Source organism: Phocoena sinus, chromosome 4, assembly GCF_008692025.1.
Source record: "Phocoena sinus isolate mPhoSin1 chromosome 4, mPhoSin1.pri, whole genome shotgun sequence".
NCBI classification, from domain to species: domain Eukaryota; kingdom Metazoa; phylum Chordata; class Mammalia; order Artiodactyla; family Phocoenidae; genus Phocoena; species Phocoena sinus.
The window spans coordinates 50,822,660-50,840,108 of record NC_045766.1 but is presented as its reverse complement, the minus strand read 5'-3'; the positions used below and the strand labels follow the sequence as shown (position 1 = coordinate 50,840,108).

The window sequence follows — 17,449 nt, the reverse complement described above, 5'->3', positions numbered from 1 at the left end:
TAAGATTTGACAAGCTAGTCAAGACTTTATCTTGAGTCAGGCACTGTCCCTGTAGTAGATGAAAAGAAGCAAGAATGTTAGCTTTTATCTCATTATTATCTTATTGTAATACTCAGCCCTTCTTTCTTGCATTTTCTCTTTTCCTTGTGTTCTGATGTGAGTTTCCTATTAGCTATCCTAAGGAACAGCATGCTTTAGAGGAAGTACCCCAGACTAGGAGTTAGTGAGTAGAAGTCCCAGGGAGGAAACAGCAATCCAGGTTCTGCTAATGTGACTTTGACAAGCAAATTACCCTCTCTATTCCTTAGTTTCTTTGAAAAATGTGGTCCTTACTCCTATTTATCCTACAGAGTTGTTTCCAGGACAGGATATGATAGGTGAAAGAGTCTTAAAAATAGGAACCGAACTGACTACATCATTATTAGGTCTTAACACATTTTATATTTTGAAACTAACCTAGAAGCAGAAATTGTATGCAGAAACCTTTGAGTCGAAAGACTGTTAGTTATATTTTTTGAACACAAGTGATTTAGGAAAATGCCTCATCTTCATATAATACAATATTGATACCATTGCTACAAAAATATGAATAGAGTAGCCTGAAGATGAATATGTGACTCCATATTTAATGAGAAGATGAAGGCCACGTTCTTCTGCTTTCAAGTTCTTTCTGAATAATAGTTACCTTTAAAGCTGTTTAAACTTGAGATTCCCATTCCTAATAGAAGAAACAAATTGAGGAAACATTGTGCTCATAACATTTCTAGAAGCCTTTCAGAGGAAGCAGCTGTGGTTTCTTTAGACTCGCAAGTCTATTATGCAGGTTAACGGTATATTTTATAATGAGTTCTAGACCACCTGCCTTTCTGAAGAAATTAATATTGAGATAGACTTTTTGGGGGGGTCCTCTTTTGTCCTCAGTGGCTATGCATAAGCTTTTCCTATTCAATGAGTTTGGGCACCCCATAAAAATGTTCATTCAACGTTGTTCAGCTATAGATGGTTATTTTTGAAAGACATTGTCTAAATGTGTTTTCAACAAATTCTTGGTGAATTCTGAGACTGAAACATATACTTCTCTAGTAAAACAGTCAGCAGATGATGTACATACAGTTTTACTTTAAGGTGATAAATACCTATAATGAATTAAACAGTGTTTTCAATGAATTTGACTATAGTCTGACTAAATTAAAGCCACTGGAATTTCAAAATTTTGTTGTAATTATGTGTCTTCTTCTCACCCCTACAGGTGTTTCAGGGGGAAATCAATGGATTCAGGAAGCAGTAGGAGTTTGGAGAATACAATAAATAGGGTCTATCCTGATCAACTTGTTCCAAAGATAAACACAAACAAGAAAATGTCCACCTTAGCAAACCCACCCAGCATCCTGGAAATGCCACAAGAGATTAAGAAAAGCTGTGGAGATAAACAGGTAGAAATCACAGCTGAGAGAATAAAAATGGCAAAGAGCATCAAAAAAAACCAAAGCAATGATTTAGAGAAAGTGGCCTTTAAACGGAAGGCAGAAGGTGAAGAAAAGCCAGCTGGAAAGAAAGAGGCAAAAGTAATAGACCTTGACAGCCCACTGATCACCATGCCTCTGCCTCACATCCCCTTAAAGAATATCATGGATGTGGAGGTGAAGTTGGTCTACGTTAATGAAGAGGACGTGAGCTATGAGTTTGTAGAGTCCTACATGTCCACTGGGAATCGGCCAACATGCCAAGCTGCTGAAATAGTAGTAGACCCTTTCCGTGTACCTAATTTCACCTTTCTGCCTCAGATTGACAAATGGCTTCAGGTAACCTTAAAGGGTGCCAGCTCTTGCTACAGACAAAAGAAATACGCCGTGGCAGCAGGACATTTCAGAACAGCACTGGAGGTATGGGATTAAAAAAAAACATAGATTGGTGACGGGAAGCTGTGAAAGGGAAAGTTCTGATTACATTGAGCAGTTCTGATTATACTGTAATGAACAGCGATCATGGGGTGAAAATACTGAATGATATCAAGACTATGCCGTTCTCAGTTTACATAAATAAGATGTGCCTGCAAATTAATATGCTTGTGTGCACTTGACATACAGAAATTACCCCAAAAGCACATCTCATGCATTTTCTCTAACAAATTCTGCAGTGGGTAACATATATTAAAATGCAGTTGGTTTTGTAATTTAGATGTATACCTATAAAAACCATAAAGTTTTAGTACAGTGGTGATGGGTATAGATTCTCTAGAAATAGGCAGTTAATGAATATACAAACTGTCCCCTTTTGATATGTAGTCTTCATGATTAAACATAACCATCTTACTTTTTAGCATGGGCTGATAATTTATGCATAATACTGATTAAAAACAAAACAACACCATTTTACCTTACCATCAAACTTCCCTTCCCTTCCCATTCTACTGAGCTTTACGAATAATTATTTTTCTCTCTGCAAGCAGGTAAGTTGGTCAATATCTTGGCATAAAGAAATAGCCCATGGGCTAAAATAAACGTGAGACTCACCAATAAAACACAAAAAAGGTCATGGGAAAAACTGCACCATCTCATGACCCACTGAACTTATAAAAGGACCAAAGTGTGTAACTAGAACTCCCATTGGCTTGGCAACATTCGTGACTGCATATTTAATTAACTACAAAAAATAGTTCAAGGCATTTTATATATGCCTGGTGGCCACTGGAGATTTACACAATGAGTTAAGACAAGGTGCCTCCCTCTAACAATTGGTGAGGGAGAGAAAGCAGTAAACAGTTAAATAGAGATGGCATAAAGGAGTGACTGATCCACCATGGAACCTGGGGCATGGGCAGGAGTCAGATGTGAGATGTTTGTGATGGATATTTAAAATGTCTTATTTACACTGTTACTTGCAGGTTAAAAATGACTACACCTACAATGAATTGTTAATGGACAATAGTAGACAATGGTGCCACTAAATATTTAAAAAGAAATTCTAGGCACAAAAAAGGAGGCCCAAAGAGACATGAAGTGGTGAGACAGTGCACAAATAGATGCATCTATAAATATATGTCCTTATAAAGGGTCATTTACACAAAGAGCCAAAGAGTGATGCACTATGTAAACTTCTGAACTATGTAAAAAGTGCCCCCAAATTAAGTTATCCACAAACCACTGAGAACCCTCTGCTGTTCTTTGAGCTAATGACCAGAAGCCACTGACTGGGAAAAGGAAGCTAAGTAAAGACTCCATGAAGAACCGTGGGCACTTCTGCTAGGGCTATTTTCAGCTGAAATTTGGTGGTGGTGGGTGGGGCGGGTATGCAGGGCTAAAGGTGTAATTTTTTTTTTTTGCGGTACGCGGGCCTCTCACTGCTGTGGCCTCTCCCGTTGCGGAGCACAGGCTCCGGACTCGCAGGCTCAGCGGCCATGGCTCACAGGCCCAGCCGCTCCGCGGCATGTGGGATCCTCCCGGACCGGGGCACAGACCCGTGTCCCCTGCATCGGCAGGCGGACTCTCAACCACTGCGCCACCAGGGAAGCCCTAAAGGTGTAATTTTGTAGATAAAGGAAAAGAATCATTTTGGCAATGGGAAAAAAAAGGCATAAAATAAGAAAGAACATAAAATTCAAGTTAAGCCTATGTAGAAGTAAAAGATATTTGCAGTATCTGGAAGAAAATATCTGTTTTTCCCATAAAACCCAGTGTTCAGAAGTGTAAAATTTGAATCAGGTTTTAATGACCCCAAGATCTGTACTACAACTGTACTGGAAAATGCTTGTGTTCTGACTCTGCTGTGCACATCCTCTCTCTCTCCCATTCCCTCTCCCATTCCCTTTCCCTCTCTTCCTCTCTCCCTCCCTCTCTCCCTCTCTCCCTCCCTCTCTCCCTCTCTCTCCCTCTCCCTGCCTCCTCCCCCTCCCTCAAGGGTTTTTAGGAAAGTGTTGGATGCTGACACAAATTACTGGTAATTAACAAAAGTAATTAGTTTGAGACCAAAACTTAGCTTAGACATCTGGCCTAGCTTTTGTTTAACTTTTGAAATCTTACCTAGAATGTCCCTTAATAAACCAAAGTTACTGGGAATAGAAAAGATTTTTAACCTCTTTAACTCTTTCCTCTCCTGAATTTAACTTCTCTTGAATTTAACTTCTTCAGTATTAAGTGTTCTCAGGTATTACTTCATGCATCTCTTGCTTTTCCTTAGGTCCTAACATGACTAAGATAGGATGGATGACAGAGACCAAGGCATAATGATAAGGATCACACCTGAAAGATAAATGCAACTATGAATATTTCAGTGTGTGAAGTTAGGATTAGATTTGGCTACAAGTGACAGAAACCCAAAATACCTGTGTCTAAAGCAAGAGAGAAGTTTTTGTTTGTTTGTTTGTTTTCATATAAATGTTAGGTAGTCAAGCGCCGGTATGGTATGACCATCAGGTACCAGATTCTATTTTGTTCCTTAACATGTGACTGTGACCTCTTAATCCAAAATGCCAGCTCCTGTTGGTGTCATCACGCCCACCTTCTAACCAGCCATTAAGAGGGCAAAAGGAAGGAAAGAGTCACCCTGCGTCCTTCCAAGCACACTTGATGGGAAGTTGCACACACCATTTCCATTTTTTTTTCATTGACCCGAATTTGGTCATGTGACTGCACAAAGCTACAAGGGAGGCTGAAAATTATGGTCTTTATTCCCGATAGCCCTAACATTCATGGTCACTAACATTCTAGCTGTACTTTCATGGGGAAAGGAATAATTATTAATAAAGACCTATAGGAAAACTTAAAGGTCTGGGAATGTGCTAATCGTATTTTTCTTATTCCTATTACTGAAGAAGGGGAGGATGGGTATGGCTATTGAAGGATAGCTAGCAGCTCTCCCATGAAGTGATTATTACATGAGAGGCATTGTGAGGCATATATAAAATGCTTGGCAACTGAGAGGTACAGAGTCAGCTGTAGAAATATACAGAAGACTGGTTGTGGTTAAAGGTAAGACCCCAAAAAGAAACAGAAAGTAAAAACTGGGGAAAGGCCCTAGAAATTTGTGAATATTTATTAATAGACACAATAATTTCCAACTTATCTAATCAACGCATTAGAATGTTCTGCTTAAACATTAGTTTCCCTGTGCTCTTGACAAAGTATTAACTCCTTTTTTTTCTATAACATGGTCACAAACTAGACAGGTAAATTTCTGATATTTTATAAATGAAAAAGATAAAAATGATATGCAGTGATCCAGAAGATAACAGTTTAGCTTCCAAAAAGCAGTCAACTTTAATCTTTTAGGATTTTAGAACATGGGAGGCATTTACTTAAATGTGCTTAATGAAATAATTTATCTTTCTGTGCTTCCTTTTTACTATATAAAGTTGAACCAGTTAAGTAGGTTAGATTAGTCCTTAGCTCTGTGACTAACTCATCAATCTTTGTTAAAATCAGTCATCAGACTTCCCTGGTGACGCAGTGGTTAAGAATCCGCCTGCCAGTGCAGGGGACACGGGTTCGAGCCCTGGTCCGGGAAGATCCCACATGCCGTGGAGCAAGTAAGCCTGTGTGCCACAACTACTGAGCCTGCGCTCTAGAGCCCACGAGCCACAACTACTGAGCCCACGTGCCTAGAGCCCATGCTCCGCAACAAGAGAAGCCAACACAATGAGAAGCCCACGCACCACAACGAAGAGTAACCCCCGCTCGCTGCAACTAGAGAAAGCCCGCGTGCAGCAATGAAGACCCAATGCAGCCAAAATAAATTAATTAATTTTAAAAAATCAGTCATCACTTGCTCTTGTGTTTGAAATCACAGCGGAAATCATACCAGATGGGCAAAAGGTACAAATTGAAGATAAAAACCATAAATTCATATTAAATCAGTTTTATGCCTAGATGCTATTACCTATAATTTTTAAAGAACTATATAAATTCACCCCCTATTAAAATAGTAGGGATTCTATAAAAAATAAATAAATAAATGTAAGACATTGGCCTCATGGGCCAATGAGGCATATTAGGCAATACACACTATTTCCAATAAATTGCTTGGCCGTCAACAAAAAGTAAGAAGAGATTAATTAATAAACATTCTAGCTGTACTTTCATGGGGAAAAGAATAATTATTAATAAAGACATAGGAAAACTTAAAGTCTGGGAATGTACTAATGGTATTTTTCTTGTCATTTATAAGTTAGCAAAGGTTCTAATAATTTTGTGGCACACAACCTAAACCATACCATAATTTCAACCTTACTTATAGGATCTCAGTAATTGAGAGGCTTCCACCTTTTGAATCAGAACAGATCTATACCCACCCTTTAAGATTCACAGCTTCAAACAATCCCACTGAACCAGCCAAAGAAGTCAGACCACAACTTATCCCTCACCAAATGGAACTTTCAATTCTTCCAATTTCATCATGTAGGAACCCCTTGAGGGTTCCACCTTGAGGTGCTAATATTTTTCTTTTTTAATATCTTGGCGCTCCAGTCACTGATCTGTGAAGTTAGAGTAATAACTCACATTTATGGAGCTCTTTCTATGTGTCAGGTGCTGTATTTTACATTCTGGGAATATTTACGTTCAATGTTCCATTTCACTTTCACAGTAAAAATGTGAGATGGGACTATTATTCTTCTGTTGCTAATGAGAAAACTAAGGGATGGGTAGGTTAAGTAACTTGCTCAAGGATCAACAGCTAGCAGTGGTAGTAACAGGAGTAGTTGAACCAAGGTGATCTGGTTCAGAGCTCACCACCTTAACCGCTATGCCTTTGCTACTCGAAGTGAGAGTTTGTTGGAATTACAGAACTTTGGACTGTGCCAGACCTGCAGAATCAGGATCTGCATTTTAACAGATCCCAAATGGTCCTGGTACACACAGGAGTTTGAGAAGCATTACACTCTGTGAGATGCTGACACTAGACAAATTTGCCCTCCAATTAAAACTGTGCAGTTTGGTCCCCAATGTAAAATGCTCTCTGCCCCTTGCTAATTTCATAGGAAAGAATTTCCTTTTAAGCAATTTTTTCTATAACAATTGTTCAGAATTGGGGGATTTCAAGGACCTTAAAACTCTTGTTAAAAGTTGGAGGGGGGAGAGGATTGACCTTGTATTTGTATTGTACAAGAACATTACAAAAATTACCATCTATTATCATCATTATTTAATTAAAATATGGAGCAGTTGAACACCAAAAAGATAGAAAATAGAAAGGGCATACTCCCAAAAATGGGCATACGCTCAGAATGAAGGATATTTTTTAAATAGATTATAATTCAACTTTATGAAAAGTTGACTAAATTGTCTTTTTTTTTTCATTGCCCCTTGGATCAGTAAAGTATTGGTCTGAGAACCAGCTTTTGGGAACCACTGTTCTAGAACACATTCCCTTTATGGTTAACATTAGGTATCCAGGACCACTGAACCCGCACCAGGGCCTTCTTATGCGATTACTTCCAGTGTAATGGAATTTGGTATGAGGCAGGTCCATTTTGGAGCCCATGCAAGGGGGTTTATTTAATGAAGTAGCAAAGATATCTCATTATAGGGCAGCCTCACCTATAATTGCTCTGCTGAGAATAATTCTGTAGCAAATCTCTAGGGCATGAAAATGTGGACATCCCAGAAAGCTTAATTTAAATGGATTCTAACACAGATAGTTCCTAGTCCAACATAATCAGGAAATCAAGAGTTCACCAAATTCGCTGAATGCCTGAGCTGTCTTTTTACACATCTATGGATTTGCATAGAGATTCAATATGCATTTCTTAAACTCCTGCTGGGGGTCCAGGCCCATTTATTTAGATAATCATCAAAACAACCCTCAAAGACAGATATTATCATTCCCATTTCACAGATAAAAAAACAAAAACAAAAAACTGATGCTCTAAGAAGTTAAAAAAAACTTAAAGTGCCCCAGCTAGTTTGTGGCAGGGCTGAGGTCAAATTCAGGTGCCCTGGTTTCACATCTGGAATTCTTTACACTCTTGCTTTTCATACTTTAAAGTTTATAAAAGTTGTATAGGAATATTGTTAAAAATGCATGTGGTCTGTGGTAGAGCATCCAGATGCCTCATTTCAAATAAGCTCCCAAATGACGTCCATGCCGCTGGTCCAGGGACCACTCTGAATAGCAGAGATTCATGCCACACCACTGGTAGGTTTGTAAACACCTGCCATTGCCCATCTGGCGAATTAGCAGTAAGCACTTCGATGTATCTAGCTCACTTAACCCTAGGTGGCCACAATGATCCAGAGCTCTGATGGACAGAGCACTGAATTTAGAGTCAGATTATCTGTATTGGATACTGCTTCTGGTACCTAATTGCTGTGTGACTTTGAGCAACTTTCTGAACCTCTTAGAACACTGTTAAGCAGGAAGGGTAAGAACTAATGGCCAACCACAAGGTGCTTTCACAAAGGACTGCTTGTTGGGAAACATGAGGAACTCTAAATCCATGTTCAAGTTGTCATTGTGTTTCATTGTTTTTTTTGTTTTGTTTTAACATCTTTATTGGAGTATAATTGCTTTACAGTAGTGTGTCAGTTTCTGCTTTATAACAAAGTGAATCAGTTATACATATACATATGTCCCCATATCCCCTCCCTCTTGCGTCTCCTCCCCCCCCTCTAGGTGGTCACAAAGCACCGAGCTGATCTCCCTGTGCTATGTGGCTGTTTCCCACTAGCTATCTATTTTACATTTGGTAGTGTATATATGTCCATGCCTCTCTCTCACTTCGTCCCAGCTTACCCTTGCCCCTCCCCGTATCCTCAAGTCCATTCTCTAGTAGGTCTGCATCTTTATTCCCGTCTTGCCCCTAGGTTCTGCATGACCTTTTTTTTTTTTTTTAGATTCCATGTATATGTGTTAGCATACAGTATTTGTTTTTCTCTTTCTGACTTTCTCTGTATGACAGACTCTAGGTCCATCCACCTCACTACAAATAACTCAATTTCGTTTCTTTTTGTGGCTGAGTAATATTCCATTGTATATATGTGTCACATCTTCTTTATCCATTCATCTGTCGATGGACACTTAGGTTACTTCCATGTCCTGACTATCGTAAATAGAGCTGCAATGAACATTTGGTACATGACTCTTTTTGAATTATGGCTTTCTCAGGGTATATGCCCAGTAATGGGATTGCGGGGTCATATGGTAATTCTATTTTTAGTTTTTTAAGGAACCTCCATACTGTTCTCCATAGTGGCTGTATCAATTTACATTCCCACCAACAGTGCAAGAGGGTTCCTTTTCTCCACACCCTCTCCAGTATTTATTGTTTGTAGATTTTTTGATGATGGCCATTCTGACCAGTGTGAGATGATATCTCATGGTAGTTCTGATTTGCATTTCTCTAATGATTAATGACGTTGAGCATTCTTTCATGTGTCTGTAGGCAATCTGTATATCTTCTTTGGAGAAATGTCTCTTTAGGTCTTTAGATTCTTGACATAATTACAGTCACCTAGGGGAGCTATTAAACATACACACACACACACACACACACACACACACACACAGACACACACAGGGGTGCCCAAACCCACCCTCAGAAAGTCTTATACAATTGTCTGAGGTTCAGGCAATGACCATGCTTGGGGTTCTGGTATTTTGAAGTTCCTAGAGCAGCTAAAAACAGTTGAGAACTGCTCACACAGAAGATCCTTCTCCTTAAAAATTACCTACAATAGATGTTAACCCATGTGTGCTTTTTTGAAGGGAATTAAGAGAAGTAATATCTAAACATTCTAAAGCTATTACAAAGCATCAAGAAAAATGTGAATATCACTGTCGTGAAAACGTACTCTTTGGAAATTTACATTTAAAACAATCTTCTCATATTCACTTAAAAAGCAAATTAACTCAATGACTACTTTTCTATTAACACTAATAAATAGGTTGATACTAAACACCGGTCAGTGGTTAGTTAGCATGTGTCTCTAAATTCATTTCATTAGTGATGACCTCATAAAAAATGAGTTACTAATCTACAGGAAGCCGAGCAAGATCTTTTCAGTGAGCAGGTTCATTTTCATAGTTTACGGGTCATCGTTAGGGGTTGGATTCAAACGGCAGTTAACCTTAGGGTATTTTTTTTTTTTTTTTTTTTTTTGCGGTACGCGGTCCTCTCACTGTTGCGGCCTCTCCCGTTGCGGAGCACAGGCTCCGGACGCGCAGGCTCAGCGGCCATGGCTCACGGGCGCAGCCGCTCCGCGGCATGTGGGATCTTCCCAGACCGGGGCACGAACCCGTGTTCCCTGCATCGGCAGGTGGACGCTCAACCACTGCGCCACCAGGGAAGCCCAACCTTAGGGTATTTTTAAATGCTGTTAACTCTGTTTACATTGTTGTGAATCAAAACTCAACCAACTCACTCACTGAAGTGTTACACAACCCTAAACTGTAATTCAATTTGATGATTCCATGTGGAGGTTCACAAACGTTAAAAAAAAAAGACGACTCGTATCCAAATATTGGATAATGTTGCCCAACATTTCTTCCACTATCCAACGTTCTAAATTTCTTGCAAGGCTTCCAAAGCCAGATAAAGTTTAAAACAGCAATCCTCTCTCTCTTTCCCCTACCCCTTTCCAGCTTTCATACACAACACAGGGTGATGTTCAAACAGACTCTGCATGTAATGAGCAGATGAGGTCCACTTAAATTTGTTCACAGTAATGTAGAACAGAGTAAGGTTGTGGTTACTCTTTTGATTCAGATGATCTAGAAGAAAGTTAGGGGGAAACTTTTATTTAATCATCTAGTTTAACACTTCGGTTGCCTCATTTGACATTCACTAAAATAGAGAAGACTTTCTTTCCACCTGAGAGATGATTCTGTTTCTATCAGAGAACAGGATGTAGATAGGCAGGGTGTAATAAAAAAGGGGAACCAAATTTTCATTACACTGTCTCAGTATGGTTTCATTATTTTGAATGAATTGTTATGAGTACTGAGAACACTGGCTTCATATATACTTGAAGGCCGCCACCAAAATATATTTTATATCCAGAAATAACTTCTGGAGAACTTGCTTTGGGATATGATGATGATGATTCAAATTATGCTGCTAATCTATGAGTAATTAATCATTGACATTGTGGGATACGTTTTGCTAAGAAATCAACCACAAATTATTAAGTGACAACTTTCTCACTACTTTCTGTCAACTTGTTGGGTGATGTTGGGGTAAGATCGCATTATACGACAGGGATTTGGTTCTCAAGGAACTTAGATTCAAGCTTTAGAGAGAAGTTCTATAACTGTAAGGAAATTAGAAATCTATCAAGTGTTCAGTGATGTGCAATGGCCGTGTAGAGCAAAGCTTTAGGATAGGAATGTTGGATGGAGTTTGTGATACACATTTATGAGCATGAACTCGGTGGCAGGCACTTTATCTATACTAACACCTCTAATTCTCACAGTAACCCAGTGAGTTGGGAACTATTATTATTCTCTATTAAAGATAAAAATGCATAAAATACAGAAATGCTGAGAGGATTTGTGGTGAATTTAAAGGTTTGAATGAACCTCAAAAATAAATAACTGGGGGCTTCCCTGGTGGCGCAGTGGTTGAGAGTCCGCCTGCCGATGCAGGGGACACGGGTTCGTGCCCCGGTCTAGGAAGATCCCACATGCCACGGAGCGGCTGGGCCCGTGAGCCATGGCCACTGAGCCTGTGCGTCCGAAGCCTGTGCTCCACAACGGGAGAGGCCACAACAGTGAGAGGCCCGCGTACCGCAAAATAATAATAATAATAAATAAATAAGTAACTGAATGGAAAAGCGGGTGGGTAGAGGGGACAGAAAATGAGCATGATATTGGAGATAAACATTGCTAACAGGATGGAAAACTTGAGGAAAGATGCATGAAACCTAATAAGGACAGCAAAGAGATGGGCAGGCCAGAGGAAGGCGTTATTGTGAAATAAAGGTGGAGAGATAGAGCCAGATGCTGGATGGTCTTAAAAACCAGGCAGAGGAAATCGGAATTGGTACTTAAGGCAATAAGTGGGTTCTTGGATAGGGAAGTAATGATGTGAGAAAAAAAAAAAAGAAGAAGAAGAAGAGGGATTGCTTGAGAATGAGTGAAAAAAATATTGAATAGTTACTACTTTATCAACAGTATGCTGGTTACTACTACAGGAGCTACAAGGAAGTATAAGATTTCAATCTTTATCTTCAATCTTTATCCTTTCTTCAGTTACATCTATAATATAACTATACTGTTCTTATAGCAGACATTTTATTTGCTATGATCCAAGTGCTGATTTTGGGAGAAAACAGCCAGGGGGATGAGGGTGTGAAGGAACTAGAAAGAGAAAACTCCAGGGTAAAATAGGAATGCATAGAATATTCCTATGGAAGAAAGTGCAGGGCAGAATAGGGAGAAATAAACCTAGAAGAGCTAGCAGGTTGCCAGGGGTCCATGCATACCTTGTCAAGATCTTGGACATTATTCAGTAAATAACAAGAGGCCTCCCAAAAGCATTACTGTGGGGAATGATGGTGTCAATTACATATTTATTTATTTTTGCTACATCACTCTAGTGTATGTAGAGAACAAAAACAATGCTCAATCTCTGGGTTATATCTTATTATTGGGTTATGAAATCAGTTTAATGGATTGTGACCAGCATTATGTTTGACTTATATCAATAGAATAGAAATACAATAGAAAATATCAGAGTTCATGAAACACTGGAAAGTTTTACTCTGTGAAAATTTTGATCCTGTTATATACCCAGGTATATCTATATCTATCCATAAATAGAAATGTACCTAGGAAGAGGAGAGAGAAATAAATTAATTGTGCTGTCTATCTAGCTCTGTGTGTGTTTGTGTGTCCCTGTTGTGATGTAAAATGTATTTCTTATCATGGATCTTGGTCAAAAATATTTGAAAGCCACTGGTTTAGAGGCAGATTTAAGAGGGAAAAGACTAGAGGCCATTAGCAGGTTATACCATGACAATCTTGATGAGAAAAGTAAAGGACAGAACCAGATAAGCAATAGTAAGTATAAAGAGGAGAAACCAAAATGAGGGAGGGAAGAAAGGAAGGGAGGAAGGGAGGGAGGGAGGAAATAAAGAGGGAGGGAGGGAGAAAGGAAGGGAGAAAGGGAGGGAGGGAGGAAATAAAGAGGGAGGGAGGGAGAAAGGAAAATGTTCACAACTTAGTGGCAGTTGAGAAACGAAGCATTTTCGAAGTATCAAAGCGCCACCAACTCAGGAACCTGAGGTGAAGAAGATGAATGCAATTTTGGATGTATTTTGTGTGAAGGCTGGTGACAAGCTCAGTTGGTGCAGCACATTTGTTGCCTAGAGACAGGTAGGTAGGAAGCACAGAGGAAAGTTTATGACCAAAGATAGACATTTGGAGGAATCATCCATACTTGATGCCACCTGAAGTATAACAAGAAAGAGAGATGAGGAAAGAATCCTGGAAAACGTGAATAGCTAAGAAAAGACTACCTCTCAGATTAAGAAATAATGAGACAAAATTAATTAGGAGAGACCTCTAAGAAGTTACTCCTCATGGACGGGAGGCTTTAGGAAAATATCTAGTTACAGAGTTTCTAAAGGTAGCATTTAGAGTGAAAAATAATCTTTGGCTGTCAAAGGTCTATGAAGAGAACAATTTTAATGGGTATCACTGAAACTCAACTAGCAAAGCAAGAATAGGAGCGGACATGAGCTTAGCAAGCCTGGAGATGAAGTATCTTGGATCTGAAAAGTTAGACTAACCTTGTTCATATGTACCATATTTAGAACGTGGACTAAAATTAAGCCAGCAAAATTTATACCCTGAAATTTCAGTGACATGATTAGTCTTTGTACTCATTATATGGTTGAGCATATGATATAATCTCAGTAATCTCTGTTAAAAGAATAAACCATCATCTGAAACTAATGCCTGATTTCATTGCTTGTAATCAAGGGTGTGCTTCTAAGACACAGCCTTTCTCATAGAGCTAACTGCCAGAAGCAATGGTGACATTTGGAAAGGGAAGAAGTAGGCACAGTGTCTAAAACATTTACCTTGAATGGAAGATGAGAAATGGAACAGTATTTCGAAGGGAATATAGAGTGAAGGGCTGATTTTTACTTTTTTTTTAAGGATATGGACACTGGTCATGATTATACTGAAAGAGCCCTTAGAGACAGAGAGAGTAAAGGTAATGAAAAGATGATTGAAGGTGTGAGATCCCCCAAGGAAGCGTGAAAGGATGGGGGTCTGGAAACAGATGGAAAGGTTAGATTTGAACACATGGAAACATGTTCCCCTGTGATAGGAAGGAAGAGTTTTTAAGACTTGAGGGTAAGTTGAGAGAAGTTTTTGATTTTTTAATTGAGTCAGAAGCAGTTGAGGAATTTGAGAAAGATTGGACAGATAGCAGAGAAAAATTAGACAAAGCCTAAATAGGATTAAGGCAGAGGATTCAGGGATCCCTAAGAAGAGGGACCATGAATCTATAGTGAGAACAAACTGCAAAGTTATGTGATTTTCTACATTGTGTCTCTGAGCATCCACAAGTTTTCATGGACTCAGACTTGAGGTTTTGATGAAATGGATGAGAGGGCAGAGCTACTGTGATTAATGATGAGAGAATGATTACCATGGTGGACTCCAGGTCTGGGCTGGGTAAGAAAGGACAGAACAGAGGGTATGTAGTGGCCCAGGGTCTGATAGTTAAAGAAAAGGCATTTGAGGAGAAGAGAGGGAAAGAGCTGAAAGGCTAGAAGATTTGGTCAAGGAGTAGTACTGGAGTATAAGATTTGAGAGGTTATAAGTTTCATGAGATCAGGCTACTAAATTAGAAGAGTTCAGGAATTAAAAAAAAAAAAAAAAAGCGAGAGGCCAGGATATTAGATGAGTCATCCACAGCTGGATACTGGATATCTGAAGTCACTCAGGATGATGTTATGACAAAGAGCAAAGAGGAACCATAATCCAGGTGTCAACTCTTAGTAAATGTGGGGAAATAATGAGGAGTTTGTTAGGTGACAGTAGAGAGGGTAGGATAGCCAGATGACACGGTTCTGTGATACTGTGCTAAGGGACACGAAGGACAAAAACCTCCATGTGACAGAGGCTTTAGAGGACAAGGGCTCCTTGGAGGGTCCAGCTTAAATTGAAGAACATAGAAAGAACCTCTTGATAAAGGGTATGGGGTGATTTGTTTACAGTGGGAGGGACCATGACCCTGAGAGTAGATCAGAAAGGAAGGAAGGACAGATTTCACAGAGAAGCCACAGAGCACAGCTGGAATGAGACTTTGGGAATGTCTCATTCAAAGAGGGGTTGAAACATGCTTGGAGCAGCAGGTATGAATTATCCCTCCCCTCCATTCTGACTGGTCAGTGGTCTAGCCCAGGTGTATCCACTTGTGCTCAGTCATATAAAGCTCAGCGAGCCTTAGTCTGAAGGAAGAGAAAAGAGGGTTTTCATACCCAGCAAAGTATAAGGATAATTTTCTTCTTTTTGTTACTCATACCTCTCCCATGTCCTTTCTTTCTATGTACAGCACTAATCAAAAAACAGTTAGGGTTATTAGAATTACTACAATGATAAATTGCTTTCATAATACATCTTTGAAGTTAATCAGCAAGGTTGTTTTTATATCTTGGCATGTTCATTCACATGTATTGGATTTTTCTCGTTTTTCGATACTTGGAATATTACTGAATAATAGTTTATGACTGCTTTAGGAGGAAACATATCAATACATATAGTGAGAAGCACACCTTTTTAATAAAAGAGTTACCTTAATTTACCTGAGTGCTTAAAAAATTAATTTAAAATATTGATAAATAAGAATTCTCAGTGGCTTTATTAACATACTGTGTGTTTGTGTGTGTGTGTGTGTGTGTGTGTGTGTGTGCACGCACTCTGTGCTTTTAGTATACTCTATTTGGGATGTTTCCTAGAGCACTGGCTTTGAGATAGGGTGATAATTATTTGCTGGCATGTAAGATTTAAACACAACAAATAAATTATTTTAAATACCAAGCATAATGGTGAAAAATGAAAATTAATGAAACAGTCAATATTCACACTTTCTGATGCCTTCCTAAGGTGTGAATGTTGAAAGCTGGTAACCTCACACCAGTTGTTTCTTCTGCTTTTATTTTAATCATTTTTTAACTTTAAAACTTCACTCAGCAATGGACCAAAAAAAAAAAATACTGGAAGTAGTTTAAAACAGCTCAGTCCTGATACAAATCTCAAATTAGGAATGAAGGAGATGCCCTACCATTTGTATGGGTTATGGGAGCAGCAGTCAAGTATCCACTTAAGCAAAAGAAGTAAGTAAAATATTATGATCTCTAGCACCAGAGACACATGTCATCGTAGAGTATGGGAAGCCATTGCTGGCACCAAGGGCCCGCTCAGCATTTCTGGCTCCCACAGAGTTGTCCTCAAAGATACTTTAAAGGGCTTCCCTGGTGGCGCAGTGGTTGGGAGTCCGCCTGCCGATGCAGGGGACACGGGTTCGTGCCCCGGTCTGGGAAGATCCCACATGCCGCAGAGCGGCTGGGCCCATGAGCCATGGCCGCTGAGCCTGCGCGTCCGGAGCCTGTGCTCCGCAGCGGGAGAGGCCACAGCAGTGAGAGGCCCGCGTACCGCAAAAAAAAAAAAAAGATACTTTAAAATTGAGTTATTGTATATTTCTCTCCACGTTATTGGCATGAACACTGAGGGTGCATTCTAAAACAGTCCCTACCGCTAAGTGATGGATTCAGGCAGAATTCTTGTCAGAGGAGGTGTCCAGAGAACAGGATCTCACATGTGGTGACGCCCATTTATGGCATCATACAGTTGCTGCCACTGCCACTAGTTAATTTAGGCTAAGGAGGAATATGAAAAAATGAAAATGAATGCCAAAAGGCTTAGCTGAAGCTGGAGAGAGGTGTAGGTGGCTGTGATAGGTTTCTGACCTCCACTTAAGTGCCTCCTGATGACAGGTACATGCACAGTGCAATCTCAGGTCAATCATCAGCTCACCCCTACACAGCATGACTATCACGAGTGGGAGGTGTGCCACTCACTGTGTTTGGATTATATATTTTAACTTTCTCAACTTATTTTTGGAATAGGTAATATATTTGCATAGTTCAAAATTCAAGAGGTATAAAATAGTATGCAGTGAAAAGTCCCCTTTCTAGCCCTATCCTCCAGCCACCCAATTTCCAAATGGGTAACCACGGTTTATCTTTTAAGTTAATAAATACAAGCAATATGGTAGTACATGATATTCTTTCTGCAACTTGATTTTACTTAGAAGTAAGTCTTAGAGGCTGTTTTATATCAGCATATATTTCCTCCTCTTTATCATTGCATAATATTCTATTATATGGAAGATACCTATTCCCCACTGATGAACATTGATTGTTTCCAGTGTTTTGCTCTTAGAAATAGTGCTGCAATTAATAACCTTGTATGCATGTCATTTTGCACAAATGCAGGC

The 17,449-nt window shown here is 39.4% G+C and overlaps 1 protein-coding gene across 1 annotated transcript in view; it reads left to right on the top strand.

The window, feature by feature from the left end:
• Window positions 1-1,268: 1,268 nt before the first annotated feature.
• The window catches only part of SPATA16 (spermatogenesis associated 16), a 225,834-nt gene continuing 209,653 nt past the window's right edge, over window positions 1,269-17,449 (top strand). Inside the window, exon 1 of the mRNA XM_032630867.1 lies at window positions 1,269-1,883. Coding sequence (XP_032486758.1) covers window positions 1,269-1,883 — 615 coding nt within the window. The remainder of the gene's footprint in view (window positions 1,884-17,449) is intronic.